The sequence below is a fragment of the Eschscholzia californica genome, unplaced genomic scaffold, assembly GCF_041429995.1.
Source record: "Eschscholzia californica isolate CP2 unplaced genomic scaffold, dmEscCali1.0.p SCAF_4, whole genome shotgun sequence".
Taxonomy (NCBI): Eukaryota; Viridiplantae; Streptophyta; class Magnoliopsida; order Ranunculales; family Papaveraceae; genus Eschscholzia; species Eschscholzia californica.
In genome coordinates, this window is record NW_028238461.1 from 50,835,486 (window position 1) to 50,851,769 (window position 16,284).

Sequence of the window (16,284 nt, forward strand, 5' to 3'; positions counted from 1 at the left end):
ATCCAAAATATCATACTCATAAATAGCCTGTAACCAACCACCAGCTAAGCTTTCACCCCATTCCTCATCACAAAATTCAGAACTAAATTGAACCATGGAGTAAGATAGGATTGACTAGAGTCGAACATAATAACGACAAAAGATTTTAAGAGTCATACATAATACCGACTAGGTCTGTCATTACATATGTATATATACAAAAGTCAGCAAGTTGTAATAGAAAACCCACACTACTTGGGGAGAGAAGTTATCCTTCTAATTCATCAAAAAACAAAACATCACCCCTCTTAAGTTTTAACACCATCCACCACCACCACCACCACCACCACCACCACCCCCGTCACCGCCACTTCCTGACCACCCATTTCCGCCTTCATCTTTCTTAGATGACCCTCCACCCCAGCCAGACTTACTACCACCATCATCATCACCTTTCGCGCCAGCTGTATCCCATCCACCACCACCCCAACCACCAGGGAAAGCTTCTTTACCAGGTGAGTTCTGAACTTTAGCACCAGGGAAACTGCCCCACCCATCATCACCTCCTTCCTTTGAACTTGAGCCTCCCCACTTGGATGAACCATAGCCTGAGTCCTGTCTTTCACTGTCACGGTCATTTCCTCTACTACCACCATCGTATGATCCACCACCCCCACGGCCTCGTCCACGTCCACCACCATACGGCCTTGGCAACCCACTTGGGTGATCTCTGTTTCCTCCCCCATTTCTGTAATCATTTCTACCTGTTTATCCAATAAGGTCATAAAACAAAAAGAAACAATGAAAGTGTTAGCAAATGTGTATTAGTTAAAAAGCAAGAGGCATGAACATGCCGAAACAAAATTAAGAATGAGACTCAATCTATGCAAGGAGATCAATATAACAGTTCAGTTAAAATGAAATGTTGACCTTATATGACACAGATTCAGGTTTGAGAAATCACTAAGGTGTAAAACTGGATTCGGTGGATTTCCATCACAACCCTTGCACATCAAAGGGAACAAGTAAAGTTTCTGACTTGTATGTGAGACATACACCTCTGAACAGAATGTCTCATGGTGTACAAGGCAGCCACACGTTCATGGGATCATACTGAGGGAAAAAAGTGGAAAGGAAACCTAAGTTTGGGAGGAGGATTGAGGTTTATACATCGATTCACGACATCAAGCTGTTTAAGTGTACCAAGAAAGGACACTCACTCTTTGGAATATTACGATTTAGCTATTTATGTAGTATTTTCTCTCAAACTAGGAGAAAATGCAACACTAAGTCACTAACAACATTGGTTTATTTTATTGTTGCACACACTTAGATTATTGTAAAGAAGTGGAACAATATCATGCTCCCTTTCGAAACTAATCAGGTGTTTCTTTTTTACCAAATTAATGCTTAAGCCTAAGGCAGAAGACCATTTTTCTAACATTGACCTCGGTTATCATGCAAACAACCAACCACTAATATTAATTAGAAAACAGATGGAATAAATTTACTACCAAAGTACCAACAATGTGCAAGCTAACCTGTTCTCGAACCCGGAGTAGAAGATCGGTCTCTATCCGAATTTGAATGGCCTCTCCAACCACCATCATTGTTGTTGGATGAACCACCCCAGCCTCCAGAGGAACCCCCATTTCCAGGACTTTTCATAGGAACCATTGCAGCAACTGACCGGATTGATGGACCAGACTCATGCTGCAAATCATCAATATGTTTCTGAAAATATGCCACAAGACGATCGATGTCCTCAAATGACCTTTTGCGGAATTTGAAGCCCTTGGGATACAAGCCAATGTACTCGTGGTGTGGGTTTGTACTCCTTATATAAGATAAAATAAAAGTACCAGGATGTTCGTGAGAAATCCCAAAACAGTAAACTATCCTGTTAGGGCTTTCGGATTTCTCTACCCTTAGTAGATCATCAACTTCAGCTTTTGAGCCCCTTCTAAATTTACGGTAGTCCAACATAGCCTTTAGGTGAGTTACTAACGGGTCAACATATCGATCCATAACCTACAATGGAGAAGGCAAAGCAGTTAGGAGGAATGTAATGCACCAGCAAGCATGCACATACTCATTATGCAAAAGCAAAATCCTTACAATAAATTATACCTATAAACAATCACTGTCACAAAAACAACAGCAAGTTAGAGTTAAACATCTCAACATCCATAAACAAATGTTACTTTGTAATAACTAACTCGTCACTTTAAACACTATCAGGAACAACAGTTCAAAAGTGGACCACTAACATTTGAATACTCTTCATGTTCACAACACGGTCAAAAGTTCTCAACATGTGAACAGAAAATGAGCTATTTATATACAAGTGTCTAGATATATTAGTAGAGTACAAACCTCATCTAAATCCTCAAAAGTGTCTTCCCCTATTTTTAGGGTTTTTCCAAGACGAAGCAAGCTCGTAATGTCCTTGTGATCCTTTCCACCTTCAACTATGTCTTTATGGGCATAAACTCCATCGTAGACTTTCAGGGTAAGAGTCAAAAAAGATGGTCCTCTGGAACTAGGACGGACAATACTTTCTCCTGCTTCCTTGTCTGAAAGAAACTGTCAAATGGCGATGGCATGATCAGAAGAAGGTAACTAAAACAAGAATTTACAATGAAAAAAATTCTAGACGGTGTACCTCAATTGCTTCATCAGCAGTGATATTTTGGAAACGGGGGTGCACAATCATTCTTGGTTTGAAATGTTTCTTCGCAAGCTCCTTTTCTTTACGTGCCTTCTCTTGTGCACTGTGTAAACTGCTCTCATCTGGCTTGTAGTAGGGATCACGGTTTCGAGAATGTTGATACCGGTCTCGTTTCATTTCACTTTCTTTGCAAGTTAAATAGACCTGGTATCTGTTTTTCTGAATGGATTTAATTTTGCAGGTAAGAATATCGCCTTCATGCAATTCTTCTGTCAAGTCAACCTGTCTATTATAATCCGCATAATCTTCACTCATAACCCACCCTGTCAAACCAGAATCAAGAACACAGTTCACTCGTTGAGGTTGCACCCTTCGCACCGTTGCCTGCACAATTCTCCCTTCGGCAATGGTATCCTTAGTTTCACCAGAGATCATATAGAATTCCTCGTCTTGATCAAGTTCTTTATATGGATTACGCCAATCTCGGAAGCCATGTAGTAGCTCCATTTTAATCGATAACAGAGTTTCCTTCTTATCCGCAGCAGCATCTTTGGCATACGCATCAATATCCAGTGCTTTTAAAAAATGCGGCTTCTCCCTCACATGTTCGATTGCCATCTCCTGTGCTTCTTCATCTGCATCATTCAAATCATCTTGACCATCCTCATCAAAGACCACTTTGGCCAACCGAGTAGCAAGCTCATACGACTCGGGATGAATTCTTGTATCATCCAACAAATCCATAATTTGACTGCTGTTAGTTGCTAGCCCGCTTCGACGTACACGTATGAAACCAACAGCATTTATGAACACTCTCCTTTTGAGCCAAGGTGCTATTTCCCTGCGACTAGTAACAGTTCCATTTCTTACTAATGTCCTCTGCAAGGAGGCTGCTTTTCGTGGCCCAAGCCCAGAAACAAATTGCAAAGGAGAAAACAGCCATTCATGGCTGGCAGCTAAGTTAATGTCAACGCCTACTTGATTCGTAACATCTACCATGACTTGTTCAACCATATCATATTTCTCATCAGGAGTCAGAAAATGCTCCAAGGAGCAGAGCTTCCAAGAGAGTATCTCCCTTCCCGGTCCACAAAGAGTTGATACCATTGACAATGGGTTCTGAAGGTAACGACCAAGTGCAACTGCACGCCTAACAATCCCTGTGAACGAGAGGTAAAACATTAACAGTAAGAAAAGCAAGCATACAAGGACCACAATAAATAAAAAATTCACTAACCTGGTTGCCCAGGTAGCTGGTCTGAAGAGATCCGTGAGTTCTCATAGAGACGAGGAAGGGACTCATCCGCATAAACGACATTTAATTCTTCCATCTCTTGTCCCATGTCTCTAGGATGTTCCTCAATCACCTTGAATATGATCTATTTGAAAATATATAAATCAGAAGTTAAAAACAACACTTCGGGTGAATGCATGTGCTTGTCTTATTAACTTGTCCAACAATTAGATACCAATGCCTTATTTTCTTTTCACTGGATTCTTATGCTTCGAAAACAGTTCACAAGGAAAAACTCTTACCAGATCCATGATCAACACAGTCAGGATACACAGTTATTTCAAGAAATTAACAAAATTGTCTTTGAAGTCATAACAGAATAATAAACTAATATAAATACGCAAGACCAACAAAAAGGAGAACAATATAAATTTCCAACCGAAGTACTAGGATTCCCACCTCAAAAATATTTTCCTTCAAACTGGTGCAAGATAAGTTCACAGCACCTAGAACCACAACGTGTGGCTGGTGGTCAGTCATGAACTTTAGAACACGTTGCTGATCATTTTTTTTCCGTTGCTGGTCATTCACACTCTGAGAACGAAGGCTAAGAGAACCAGCATATAACACGTCCAGCACTTCACCAGATGAATCCAGCATAACGAAAGTGGTTGCCGGCTTTCCAGGGCCCCAACAACATGCAAGGACTTTTGGAGCGGCTTCATCATCGGAGCCAATGTCAGCTTCTTTACGTTGATAAGGTGCCATAGATACCTTGTCCCACAAGTGCTTACCGTACTCCATAAGAAGCCAACTCTTTGCTCTAGCAGTTAGTACAGATCGCGCTTCTTTTTCCATTGAAGGAAGAAGGAAATTGAAAAGAGTGTCCTGCAATATTAACTTGCGCTGTTCATTCCAAAGTTTAGCGGGTTTACTAACACCATCACTGAGATAATTTTCGTTGCACTCTCCTACTAACTTGTCCAAAACTTGTTGTGGCAACTTTATAGTAACTTGAATTAGTTTCTCTTCTTCAGCTTTTTGGACCAAAAGCCATTGAGCGTCCTCAAATTTCCTCAATGGCTTTTCACTTAACCACTTTACGTCCGCAAATTGATGAAAAGAATCAATTGCCATGTTTCCATTAGCAGTAGGACTTGTCGAAACTACAGCGTTGTCTAAGAAAATATTGCGGACATGTTTCCTTACACGTGGCTCACAGCTAATCTCCACCACCGCCTGTTGCAAATTACAATGTTTAACACAGAATAAATCGAGCTTCATAAACACAAAGATCTTAAGCTTAAAATAATGAGACAAGAATGCAGACCATGTGTCTGGCGCCTCTCAGCACAGCATGAGGACTCTCAAACATGGCACATGTGAAGTTTGAAGCTATTTCCTCAGGAGTTTCCTTGGCATCCTCCAACTCTCCAACTCTCTATAATAAAGTAAAGTTGTTATGGTTATCCGGATGCGCAAACAACAAAAACGAGCATGACAAAAAGAATTAATACTTACCATCTCTTCTAGTGAGATGTACAATCCAAATTTCTCGGAGCTACAACCGATCTTACTTGCTACCTCCCATAGGCCAGCCTTACTGCAGATGCTATACTGTGATTTCCTCTTAGGCCTCTTAAATTGACCTTCCTCCACACCTATTTCACCAGGGGGGAAATGCAAATTAAATTTGGCATCAACGTCATCTACTTCTCTCTCTGATTCAGCATTCTTTAGGGACTCGGTGATTGATTCAAAGAGCTGCTGATTCAAGCTCAATCTTGTTTCATCATAAACCCTTCTAGATTCTTCTTCAAAACGTTTGTTATAGTACAACTGAAGAGCATTCTTCCGCTTCTGAAGTAGCAACCACTTTTTGTCCAAATCCTTGATCGCCCAAAGCGCCTGCAAGAGAAGAACCATTTGCACTAAGCAAAAAAAGAAGGTAAATGATAAATCTCAAATTGCAAACATTGCATTTATTACCTTATGCCACCTTAGTTTACGTTTTTCCATATCTTCACCACTAGCTTCATCTTCTGGGTCTTTCAACAGTGTAGAACATAACTCCCTCCGGTACATAGCAATAAAGGGAATCTATCACAAGGTAAAAAAAACAGAGTGTGATTCCCGCAGATTAAGACTATTAAAACACATCCTAAAGCTAAACTTTAGAGTACTTACATCAAGCTTCTGATCATGCATCAAATCCAACAAGCTTGCAATATCCTCCTTTATTTTTTTGAACTCCTCCACTTTTTCCTCGTCAGTCAATTCAACAAACCTCGTATTGCCAAAAACTGATTCCAAATTAGCATTAAGCTGATTAAGAATCCACGCACTCTCATCTTCTATACTCATGGAATCTGTAGGAGCTGGCCCTGTGCTTTCTTCGGATATCTACAATTAATAAAAAAAAATGAAAGCATAAAAGTTCATTTATACCGAGTTATGTTGTTCAAGGGAAACTCGAAATACTCAAACATTCATTGATACCTGAATCCTTTCGGGCACGTCAATATCTCGAATCCTGTCATCCTTCTCAGTCATATACTTCTCAGAGAGAATAAAGGGTTCAAATTCATCTTCGATTCTCTTTTCCTTCCACTCCTCAGAATCACCATATCTGCCACCCTTTGCAAAGCCTTGCCTTCGGAGCATCAAAAGCTCATCAACATCACCAAATATGTCATGAGCTTCTTGCAACGCTGATGATGAAACTCCAGGAGTCTGCCTTAATTTCTTTCTGTTTGGCTTCCTCCGTCTAGAATAGGAACTCAAACTACTAAATAACATGATCAACATACACAAAACAAGATTTCTCACATACAACGAATAATATATACCTCAAAGGAGCTCCATTCTCATCTTCTTCCACGATAAAATCAGCCATCTCATCCTCCTCACCGTCATCTACATCCTCCTCTTCCTCCTGCTGTTCTTCTTCTTCAGCAATATCCTCCATATGTGGTCCTGGGCAGAGATAGCATATCTAAGTATGCAAGAATCTCTAAACCTCGAGAAAAGGGCATAACACATAAACAATGTTCCCAACATAACTAATGATATGTAACTTAAATTTACCTTCATCGTCGCCAAACAAACTGCGTTTGAGTTTTTCCTCTGCAGTTCGTCCACTCCGGCCACTTTTATCGACCTCCTCATCGTCAGAAAACCCAGTATGCTCTTCCTCCCCATTGTCCCTCCCAGCTTTCTTCAGTCGCTTGAATTTTTTGGCACCCTAATCACATTCATAATACCAACTATTAGATTAAGATGCAAATGAACTCAGCTGCAAAATTATACAGGTGGAGCAGGAGACTCACTGGTTTGGGACGATGAAAGCCCACATTGTTGTCCTGAAGTAACTCATAATCATCTTCATCCAGGACGTAATTCTTCTCAGACTCCCTAAAATCATGCAATGATAAAGCAATAAGTATTCGTTTGCAAGGTAACAACCTTGCGCGAAAAGTGGGTTTTCAAATATAGTAAAAGTACCTCTTTTTCCTTTTCTTCTTCTTTTGCCTCCCGTCATCACTGCTTGCTCTATCTTCTTCATCCTGCTCGTCCTCCTCATCAGCATCATCTACTATAAAACCATCCTTCTCGTACTCATCCTGGCCCTCTTCTGCTCAAAAAACAATCACACAAACTTTGTTAAACCAATAAAATCCCAAAATAGCTCCGGAAAGCCTAACCCTAGCCAAGTAATACAACACTAAACCCTAAAATTCTGCCGATAAAACACATTGATCTTAAAAATTGAACAAGAAACACAGTAATACGTACCATCGTCTTCCTCATCTTCGTCGTCATCCCTCTCGCGAGCATCGACAGCATCATCTTCCGGAGCTTCTCTCTCAACCCCCTCGTCGATCTCATCTGTATGAAACGAAAAAAAAAAACAGTCAAGCAAAGAAAATCATAAATCTACGAGAAATAGATCGAAAACAATTTCATAATCTCTCTCTTTTACCTTCTTCATCAGATACGACTGTTCTTCCCCCCATGCTTGGAATGGAAGAAAATTGGTGCAAATGAACTTTGCCCTAACAAAGACGAAACGGCGAATGATAAAACTGAAACAAATTTGAGAGACAATACGAACCCTAACCCTAGAAATCTGATAGTTATGAGAAAATGAGATAGAGGGAGGGAGTGAGTGAGAAGGGTGTGTAAATGGAACGAAGACTAATGGCCTTCGGGCAGGAGTATTTCTTCCTTTATATAAGGAAATTGAGTAACCGGTTGTCCTGAAATGCAGTTCGGCTCCAGTGAACCGGTTCAGAATCGGAACCGATTCATAGTCTTGCAACTCTTACTAAAAATTTAGGTCATTAATCAGTAAAAGTGTGTAATTATAATTATATCGAATTATCCTCAAGTCATATATAACAAGAAAAATATATTTAGCAATGGAGATACGTATATATACACGTGTCTTTTGGAGAAAATGGGTCATTTTCTAACCCAATTGAATAATTTTCGTGAATAGTGATAAAATTGAATATCGTAACAGAATAGTGGAGTATATTGACGAAATCAAAATGAGCTAAGTTATTTTGTGACCAGATAGAAGATCTTATTATTACTAATAATACTCTAGTTTCTAGATCATTAGTAATAATAAGATCTCGCATTGGACGTATTCTAAGTCTTTACTAGGTTATTTCGTGACCGAACTGTGATAAAAGATCAAAACCCTGTATTCTTGAAGGAGAGTGTCAAAATGTGACTCAAAACCAAAATGAACTTCACATATTTCGCATTTGATAAAAGTGATTTAGTTAAAGAGAAACTAAAAAAAATGTATATGAAGAGATTTAGTTCATAAGAAAGACATGGAGACGATGATGTAGAAAATTGAAATTATGTTTAACACGAGTACATGACCACATTGACATGTAATAAAGATAACATGAGAGATTTCTGGGATCCCAATTTTTCACTCCATAAATCAAGATTGATTTTCGGCACAACAAATCTTACCCCATCATACATTATATTGTATTCATATACCTTCTCATTTTGGAATAAAGGAAGATAATATACAAAGCTATCAATAATATAAAACGGTTCATCCTAATATGTCAAACTATAAATTTATACCATATATAATTAATAGAGACAGGGCGATGTTCCTTTTGAGTGGGGAACCGGGGCGGCGTGGAAATCATCTCAACTCAGTTGTAACTTTAATACTAGAGTTGCCTTCGCCATAACAAATGGAAAAAATACACAAGGAAAAAAGACAATGTTCATTAATTTGTTCTCTAGAGATAACTCAATATAAACATATAGCTGGTTAAAATTGTTAAGGACATGCATAATAGAGGCACACATGCATATCCTTGTCAAAAGTCTCACAATGTTTAATAGAAACTCAATGGAACAAACGTATCTTAAAACTCGAAAATATGACATAGTAGTGAGTTGTTTTGAGAGACAAAATCAACCAAAGTTAAGTGCACACGAGATTCTACTTGGTGGGTATATTACATTATACGCTACTGTTACGTGGTTAGCTAATGCGCAATACTGTAAATCTTGAGGAAAATAAGAGGTGCCATCTATATATTTTCAAAACTAGAGAGCATAATAAAAGTAAATGATTATTTTTAGCATTTGTGAAGTCAATGACTACTTTTTTTCACATAATTTGTAAAAATGCGAAATCTTTAATTCGATAAAAATTGAAATAAAAGTAATGGATACCGTTTTGTGTATACGGGTCAATACTGAGCTCAACATATAATCCGAAAACAAATAATCTGAACAAATAGAGAATCATAGTTAACAAATAAGAAAAAGAAAAAAAGACCTAACGCAAAATACTAAGTGTTGTTAGGATTTAAAAAGAGATAGAGGTAGATTTTAAATACTTCACCCTGTGAGCTCCAACCACGTAGCCACTTCTCACAACTTCGCTCGATATGTACCAATAATCAGTTGTACAATCACGATTGTATTTCTCTGTAAATCGTCATCCTTTACATATGACTATAGATACATAATTGAATCAACAATAAAAGATAGACAATAATATTTGACAAATAAAATAAAAGGTAGATGGGCATGAGTTTATTTTAGGGTTATTTTTCAAATAGCCCCCAACTTTGTAACTGATTTCCTGCCTGACCCCCTATTTTGTCAAAAATATCCAGATGGCTCCCTTTTTGAGTTACCGTTATGACACCGTTAACCAATCATCAATTCTCTCTCCTCCATCTCATCATCTCTCTCTGCTACCTCATATTCTAGCTACCTCATCGTCTTCACCGATGACCTTCAAACATTAAAAAAATATGATTTATTTTTTAAAATTATTCCCTCCTCTCTCTCTCTAAAAAAAAGTTTAGAGAGAGAGAGAGGAGAGAGAAAATAAAAAAAAATTTAATATTTGAAGGTCGCCGACCGGAAAATTTTCTGATCGGCGACCTTCGCCGGTGAAGACGATGAGGTGGCGAGAATATGAGGTGCCAGAGAGAGATGATGAGATGGAAGAGAGAGAATTGATGACTGGTTAACGGTGTTATAACGGTAACTCAAAAAGGAGACCATCTGAGTATTTTTGACAAAGTAGAGGGCTAGGCAGGAAACCGGTCACAAAATTGGGGACTATTTGGATAAACTTCGGTGGGGTTTGTCTTATTAGTTAAATGCGCCGTGACCCGTGTGCCTATTTTAATTACCTTACTCTTTTTTGAACAAAGGAGTAACTCACGCACTCTCACTTTATCTCTCTCTCTCTCTCTCGAAACAACTGAGAAAATTAAAGCTCTCAATTCACTATTATACAAAAATGGCGATTCCTTTTCACTAAAATTAGGGCAACTAAAAGGGGAGATGAAATTTAACTACTTATAAGACTATTATCCATTATGGGTAAATTTGAAGAAGAAGAATCTTCACTTTCTTCTTCAGATATAGCTAGAATTTCGGTATTAGATCAAAATGCGGATACTAATAATCCATGTCGAAATATTTCCAAGTTCGTTCATTTTAGATGTGTAATTGCTCTTCTTTTCAGTGCTGCTGTTTTTCTTTCTGTTATATTTTGGGTGCCGCCGTTATATCATTACAGAGATCGAACTCATCTGGATCCAAACTCGTTACTTGAAGGTGAGAAATTCATGATTACTGTCAAATTTTTCTTATAAATTGAATTAGGTTAGGACATTCTTTATTGTGTGTTGTTTAAATTTTGAAATTATCTAATTATAAGATTTTTAGTTGATACTGTAAAATTTGAATGAAGTAATGGGGTGTTTTTTTTGTGGGTGGTTGTTTTACATTTCTCAATTTACCAAATTTAGGGTTTTTAGCTGATTTATAGGATCTATTGACCGGTATTTGGAGAACCATGAGGTTAAAAAAAACCTAGTTTGGGGTTTTTTATTCGGGTAAGAAAGTAAAGGAGATTATGAACTTCAGTAGTTTTGCAATTCAGTGTCTTGATGTTTGTTTTAAGGTCTAAACTTTTGTTTCAAAACTGAAATAGTTTTATGTTCTCATGCTTATTTGAAAATTGCTTGTGTTTGGATGTTTCTGGAATCACTTAGCTCACTTACATATACCCTAGTCTCTGATTTCGTATATATTTACAAAAATCGCTAATATAAAACAAATACGGATTAGCGTTTGGTGTTCATGGCTCTGAATTCTCTGATGCCATGTAATTCATAGATCAGAGTATATCTTATTTTGCTATAGATTCGGGTTTGAGACAGGATTCCCCACAAATATCTGGGCAATTACGACAAGCAATCACATATCTATCCGGATGAGTGATCATTCGGTTTCTCTGGGAAATGGCATGCCTTCTTGGCTTTTGCACTTGAATGATTACTAACAGAAGTGCAAAAATTTCTTTGGTGCTTCGGTGTACCTTAACAAAAAATGTAGTTGAGTGGGAAGTTAGATTTTCATTTTCTGTCTCTTACAACAAAGTTAACCCTATACATCAGTGAATAACGATCAAAGTGATTTGGTTTGTACGCCAAAGAGAAAGGTAACAATAAGTAATTGTATTGACACACTGGTTCTTCATGATTGCGTTTCCTAACTATTGTTAGGTTTCCCGTGCATCAAATAACAGTAATAAGTCTTTTTAGCAACATCTACTCAAGGGATGTTTAATTATAGGAAGATCGATTTTTTATTTCTCAAGTCATGCTTAAGAACAACTAAAGATCTCTTCTGATTTTTTACTGAAGCTCTTCGTATGTTTTAGCATTAGTAAACATTAAAGTCACGTGGTAGCTACTTTAATTTGTGACCACGAGTTGACAACATCCTATTCTCAATACGAGGAAGAAGGAAGAATGCCCATGCGCTCTATACCATTTGACTTTCAGCTTGATTTTTCATTTTACCTAATAATTTTCTTGTAGCAATAGATGCAAGGCTTTCATTTGACCATTTACTGTAACTATAGATCTAATTCAGTCAATAATGTTATCATTTGACACTTTAAGTGCTAACTATGATGGACGCTTCAGGTCACGATGTAGTGGCAGTGTTCAAACTGCAAAAGCCAGTCTCACTGCTGAATGCAAATATTCAGCTGCTTGAGTATGATATCTTTGAAGTGATAGGTGTTTCTAGCTCTACGGTACATAATCTCTCTCTCTCTCTCTCTCTCTCTCTCTCTCTCTCTCTCTCTCTCTCTCTCTCTCTCTCTCTCTCTCTCTCTCTCTCTCTCTCTCTCTCTCTCTCTCTCTATATATATATATATAGTATCTGTCTCTCTTGTCTAATATTACATTTTCACCAAACAGGTAAATGTTTTATCTCTAGAACCTTTGGATGAATCGAACTCCACAAACGTGATGTTTGCTGTTGACCCAAACATGAACTACACACATATATCTTCAGCTAGCTTAAGCTTGTTAAAGTCCACCTTCGTATCATTGGTGACCCAACAACAATATCTCCATTTGAGTCCGTCACTCTTTGATGATGCTAGCTCCTTTGAGGTTCTAAAATTTGAAGGAGGAATTACAGTAGTCCCTTTGCAGCGAGCATTTCTTCTCCAAAAAGTGCAGAGCCTTTTCAATTTCACCCTAAACTTCTCTATTCATCAAATCCAACAAAACTTCGATGAGTTGAAGGACCAACTGAAGTCAGGGTTGCATCTAAACTCGCACGAGGTATAGTCATCTAACCCATGCTTCCAGTTGTTTGATCTACACTTTTAAGTTTTTTCTGCTGTTAGCGCTGCTTTGTGTCACTCAAATGTTTCTCGTCAACAATTTGCCAATATCTGAGAAAGCATAACCCATAATTTTCCTAATTAACTTTGCTTCCCCCATTTCTGTTCTATGAGGGGGCACAATGGTCGAAGACAGAACCACTCCTAGCTAAGGACATACGGATCTTGTTGTAGATTTTTGACGCAAGCTGCCTCAATCCATCCAAGGTTCCTCAATGGAGAAGTACCAAAGATGCTCCTGATGGATAAGACATCTTGAAAATATTCAGAAGTATAATGGGAATTTTATTCAAATATAGTTATTGCATAAGAAAATGCTCTCACCATCCGTCCAGAATTACTTTTCAGTTGATATCATATGGAAATAAAAGAAAAAGATATCAACATTAGCATAGTCATGAAATACTATGGATCCTCGTACAAAATAATCAATGCATTTGGTAGCCTCAATCGTGCAGCATTGCTGAAACATTTAGATGTCTTTCACCTGGCAGTATATGTAACTCCCGGATCCTGTCATTGTTTCACCATGGGTTTTGGTGATTGCTTTGTGTTTGAAAAATCATTTATATAGTAGATTTGGTTTGAATTTTCCTCTCGTGCAACTTTTCTCAATAGAGAAAATTATTAGAAAACATTTAAAAAAAATCTAACATCTAGAATTTGATTATATTCCTGGCATGCAGAACTTGTATATTAGCTTGACAAATGAGAAGGGATCAACAGTGGCTCATAATACTACTATTCAGACTACAGTTTTGCTGACAGTGGGGAACAACCCTCCTCCACTTCCGAGATTGAAGCAGTTAGCTCAAACAATCAAAGGTTCTCATGACAGGAACAACCTCGGTCTCAATAACACTGTATTTGGCAAAGTTAAGCAGGTGACTCTCTCATCCATTGTGGAGCACCCCCTCAACGGTGGGGGTAGTTCCCCTTCTCCTAGTCCAGCTCCTATGCCTCTTCCAAGTGGCAGACAACATCACCTTCATCACCATCACCACCATCACCACAACCACCATTCTCACCCCCCTGAAAACCACCATGAGCTCCCAGAAGCACCTGCACCAGCACCGCAGCAAGCTCCTAGTGCGAAACCACCACCGGGTTGCCAAGTGGGATGCCTTGGGAAAAACAAGCATTGTAATTTACCTCCTACTGTTTCTCCAACAGTGTCGCCTCGTTACCATGGTGCCTCGCCAAGTCCAAATGTACAACCACCTGCTCCAGCTCCACAATTTGTTCCTGCATCTTCTCCTGTGCCTGCTGTGGTTTTTGCTCCTGTTCCTCAATCAAGTGAGAATAAACCGAATATAAGATCTACCGACGTAACACCATCTGTCTCACCAATGCCATCTCCAAGTGAGTTCTCTCATCACTTTGCTTTACTTCTACTTTTTTAGTTAGTTATATGTCGTCTTTTTGCATATCAGTTAAGTCATCCTTTGTTCTATTTTAAAAAAATTGTGACCGTATCCTATTTATTGAAATGAACTATTTAAGCTTGCATATGGGAGCACAAATCGTTTTTTATAAGTCAGAAGAGCATAGAGACCATAAGTCCATTACGTTTATAACTTTACAAGGAACCCTTTATCTTCATAGAAAATCATCTAAAAGGAAGACATTCCTGTTTCAGGACCCCCTAAATCGACTAAAAATGAAGTGCAATTGTTTCTCTCAAGTCTCACCACTCGCCATTGAAGTTTTAACTAATACTTATTTAGATTTTCAAGTTTTAGACTGGCCTTGTTTTCCATGAATATGAATTTTCACGTATGGAAGATTGTTCTCCTTAACTACGAGCTGTAGAATACATATCATGTATTAGCTGCCAGTATCCATGGGAAAATTACAAATGTGAGATTATACTATTTGACAGCTTCCTGTCCACGAATAAAAATCTCTCTTTTTGTTGCTCAGTCTAGTGGCGCGTAAATTTCTTTACCAATTCATCTTTATTGAGACAACCTTCATTTTGATTGCTTCCCATTTGCCAAACAAAGTCCACTTCCTCTGCTTATGATATAATCCAACTTGTTTTTCTTGCAGTTTCCACTGGAGGTCACATTTCTTATGTTCGATGGTCATTAGCTGTGCTTCTTCCTCTTCTTGTAGCTCGTTTATTAACATATGGGTAAAAGATAAGATTTTCTAATTAGGAATCAAGATTAGGCGCTTATGTTTGTGTGGACAAGGTGGGATGAGGTGTTCTTGATCAGTAGTAGGATGTTTGAAGTATAAAACAAGTGGAAACCAAAGAGAGGAGAAAGCATCATATAGTGGGAACAAACGCAAAAGGGCGATCTCACAATAACCGAAAGCGGGTAATCTTTTAATTTGTGGTGGTGTTGTAAATATATGATTATAATTCTGTGAAAGCAGATATGTTTTTCAGGTCGAAGTCACAGAAGTGGCAGGCCATTGATAACATGTTGTCCTTGCCGTTGCTGTGTACAACTACTATAATCCGCAAAAATGATTAGAAAATTAGCCTTTCCGTAAGGATAAAACAAATATAATACATGGGCATTTTCGTTTATATTGGCAGAACCCTGTTCATGAGCAGGTCTGAGTGTTGCCTATGGACAGTCATATCTTGCCCACTCAAACCTATTACTCTTGCAAGGATGAGCTGAATCGTGAACAGGAATTTGAATTGCAGAATCTTAGATCATCAGCTTTGAATTTCTAGATTTGACAAACAAAAGGGTTAGGGTTACTGATGCTTACAATGTTCAGCTTACCCTCCAAACAGAGAACTAAATTAACGTTCGTGTTTCTTTTTTATGTTCACGATTCCTTGTAAGTTGCGACATCAAAACATGATTTCCTACAAAGTTCCATCTTTGATAGCGTTTCCAAGTCCTCGGTCCATGAAAGAGTGCAGATCGGGTAGCTTGAGTGACCGAAAAATAAGACTTCTTTTCTCCTTCACCAGCACCACTCTGGCATTTGTTTATTCTGGTTTATGGTAAAATCTTACATTCTTCGATCTTCTTGACAGCGATATTGTTCAGTTATACTCTTTTTCTGGGGAACGTTTTCGATCTGAACCTGCTTTTTCTTAAAGTGGAAAAAGTCATCTCAAGAAAAGGACTCTTTTCTCTCTCCCCCCCACGCATCTATCACCATCACCGTCTCCCACTCCTCACAAACACAGAGGAGATGGTGGGTGGT

At 38.4% G+C, this 16,284-nt stretch overlaps 2 protein-coding genes across 2 annotated transcripts; one reads left to right on the top strand and one right to left on the bottom strand.

Moving 5' to 3' along the window:
• Positions 1–110: 110 nt before the first annotated feature.
• GTB1 (global transcription factor group B1) lies at positions 111–8,147 on the bottom strand. The gene is made up of 17 exons (XM_086672905.1): positions 7,867–8,147; positions 7,680–7,772; positions 7,389–7,518; positions 7,214–7,298; positions 6,972–7,128; positions 6,734–6,860; positions 6,384–6,651; positions 6,072–6,287; positions 5,874–5,984; positions 5,406–5,792; positions 5,215–5,325; positions 4,344–5,123; positions 3,888–4,029; positions 2,645–3,810; positions 2,356–2,565; positions 1,521–2,010; positions 111–743 (listed from the first exon to the last, which is right to left on the bottom strand). Exons 1-17 carry the CDS (start codon positions 7,898–7,900, stop codon positions 295–297), a joined length of 4,956 nt encoding a protein of 1,651 aa, XP_086529031.1. The 5' UTR covers positions 7,901–8,147; the 3' UTR covers positions 111–294.
• Positions 8,148–10,580: 2,433 nt separating this feature from the next.
• On the top strand, positions 10,581–15,621 carry LOC147545789 (uncharacterized). Its single transcript, XM_086672908.1, has 5 exons — positions 10,581–11,012; positions 12,392–12,504; positions 12,671–13,042; positions 13,791–14,466; positions 15,157–15,621. Exons 1-5 carry the CDS (start codon positions 10,772–10,774, stop codon positions 15,243–15,245), a joined length of 1,491 nt encoding a protein of 496 aa, XP_086529034.1. The 5' UTR covers positions 10,581–10,771; the 3' UTR covers positions 15,246–15,621.
• Positions 15,622–16,284: the final 663 nt, after the last annotated feature.

Coding starts and splice junctions, on each gene's coding strand:
- GTB1 (XM_086672905.1), bottom strand. CDS start 7,900: ATGGGGGGAAGAACAGTCGTATCTGATGAAGAAG. Junction 6,652..6,733: donor GAGAATGGAGCTCCTTTGAG/GTATATATTATT, acceptor TTCCTATTCTAG/ACGGAGGAAGCCAAACAGAA. Junction 5,985..6,071: donor TGCATGATCAGAAGCTTGAT/GTAAGTACTCTA, acceptor ACCTTGTGATAG/ATTCCCTTTATTGCTATGTA.
- LOC147545789 (XM_086672908.1), top strand. CDS start 10,772: ATGGGTAAATTTGAAGAAGAAGAATCTTCACTTTCTTCTTCAGATATA. Junction 12,505..12,670: donor TAGGTGTTTCTAGCTCTACG/GTACATAATCTC, acceptor TTCACCAAACAG/GTAAATGTTTTATCTCTAGA. Junction 14,467..15,156: donor CTCACCAATGCCATCTCCAA/GTGAGTTCTCTC, acceptor TTTTTCTTGCAG/TTTCCACTGGAGGTCACATT.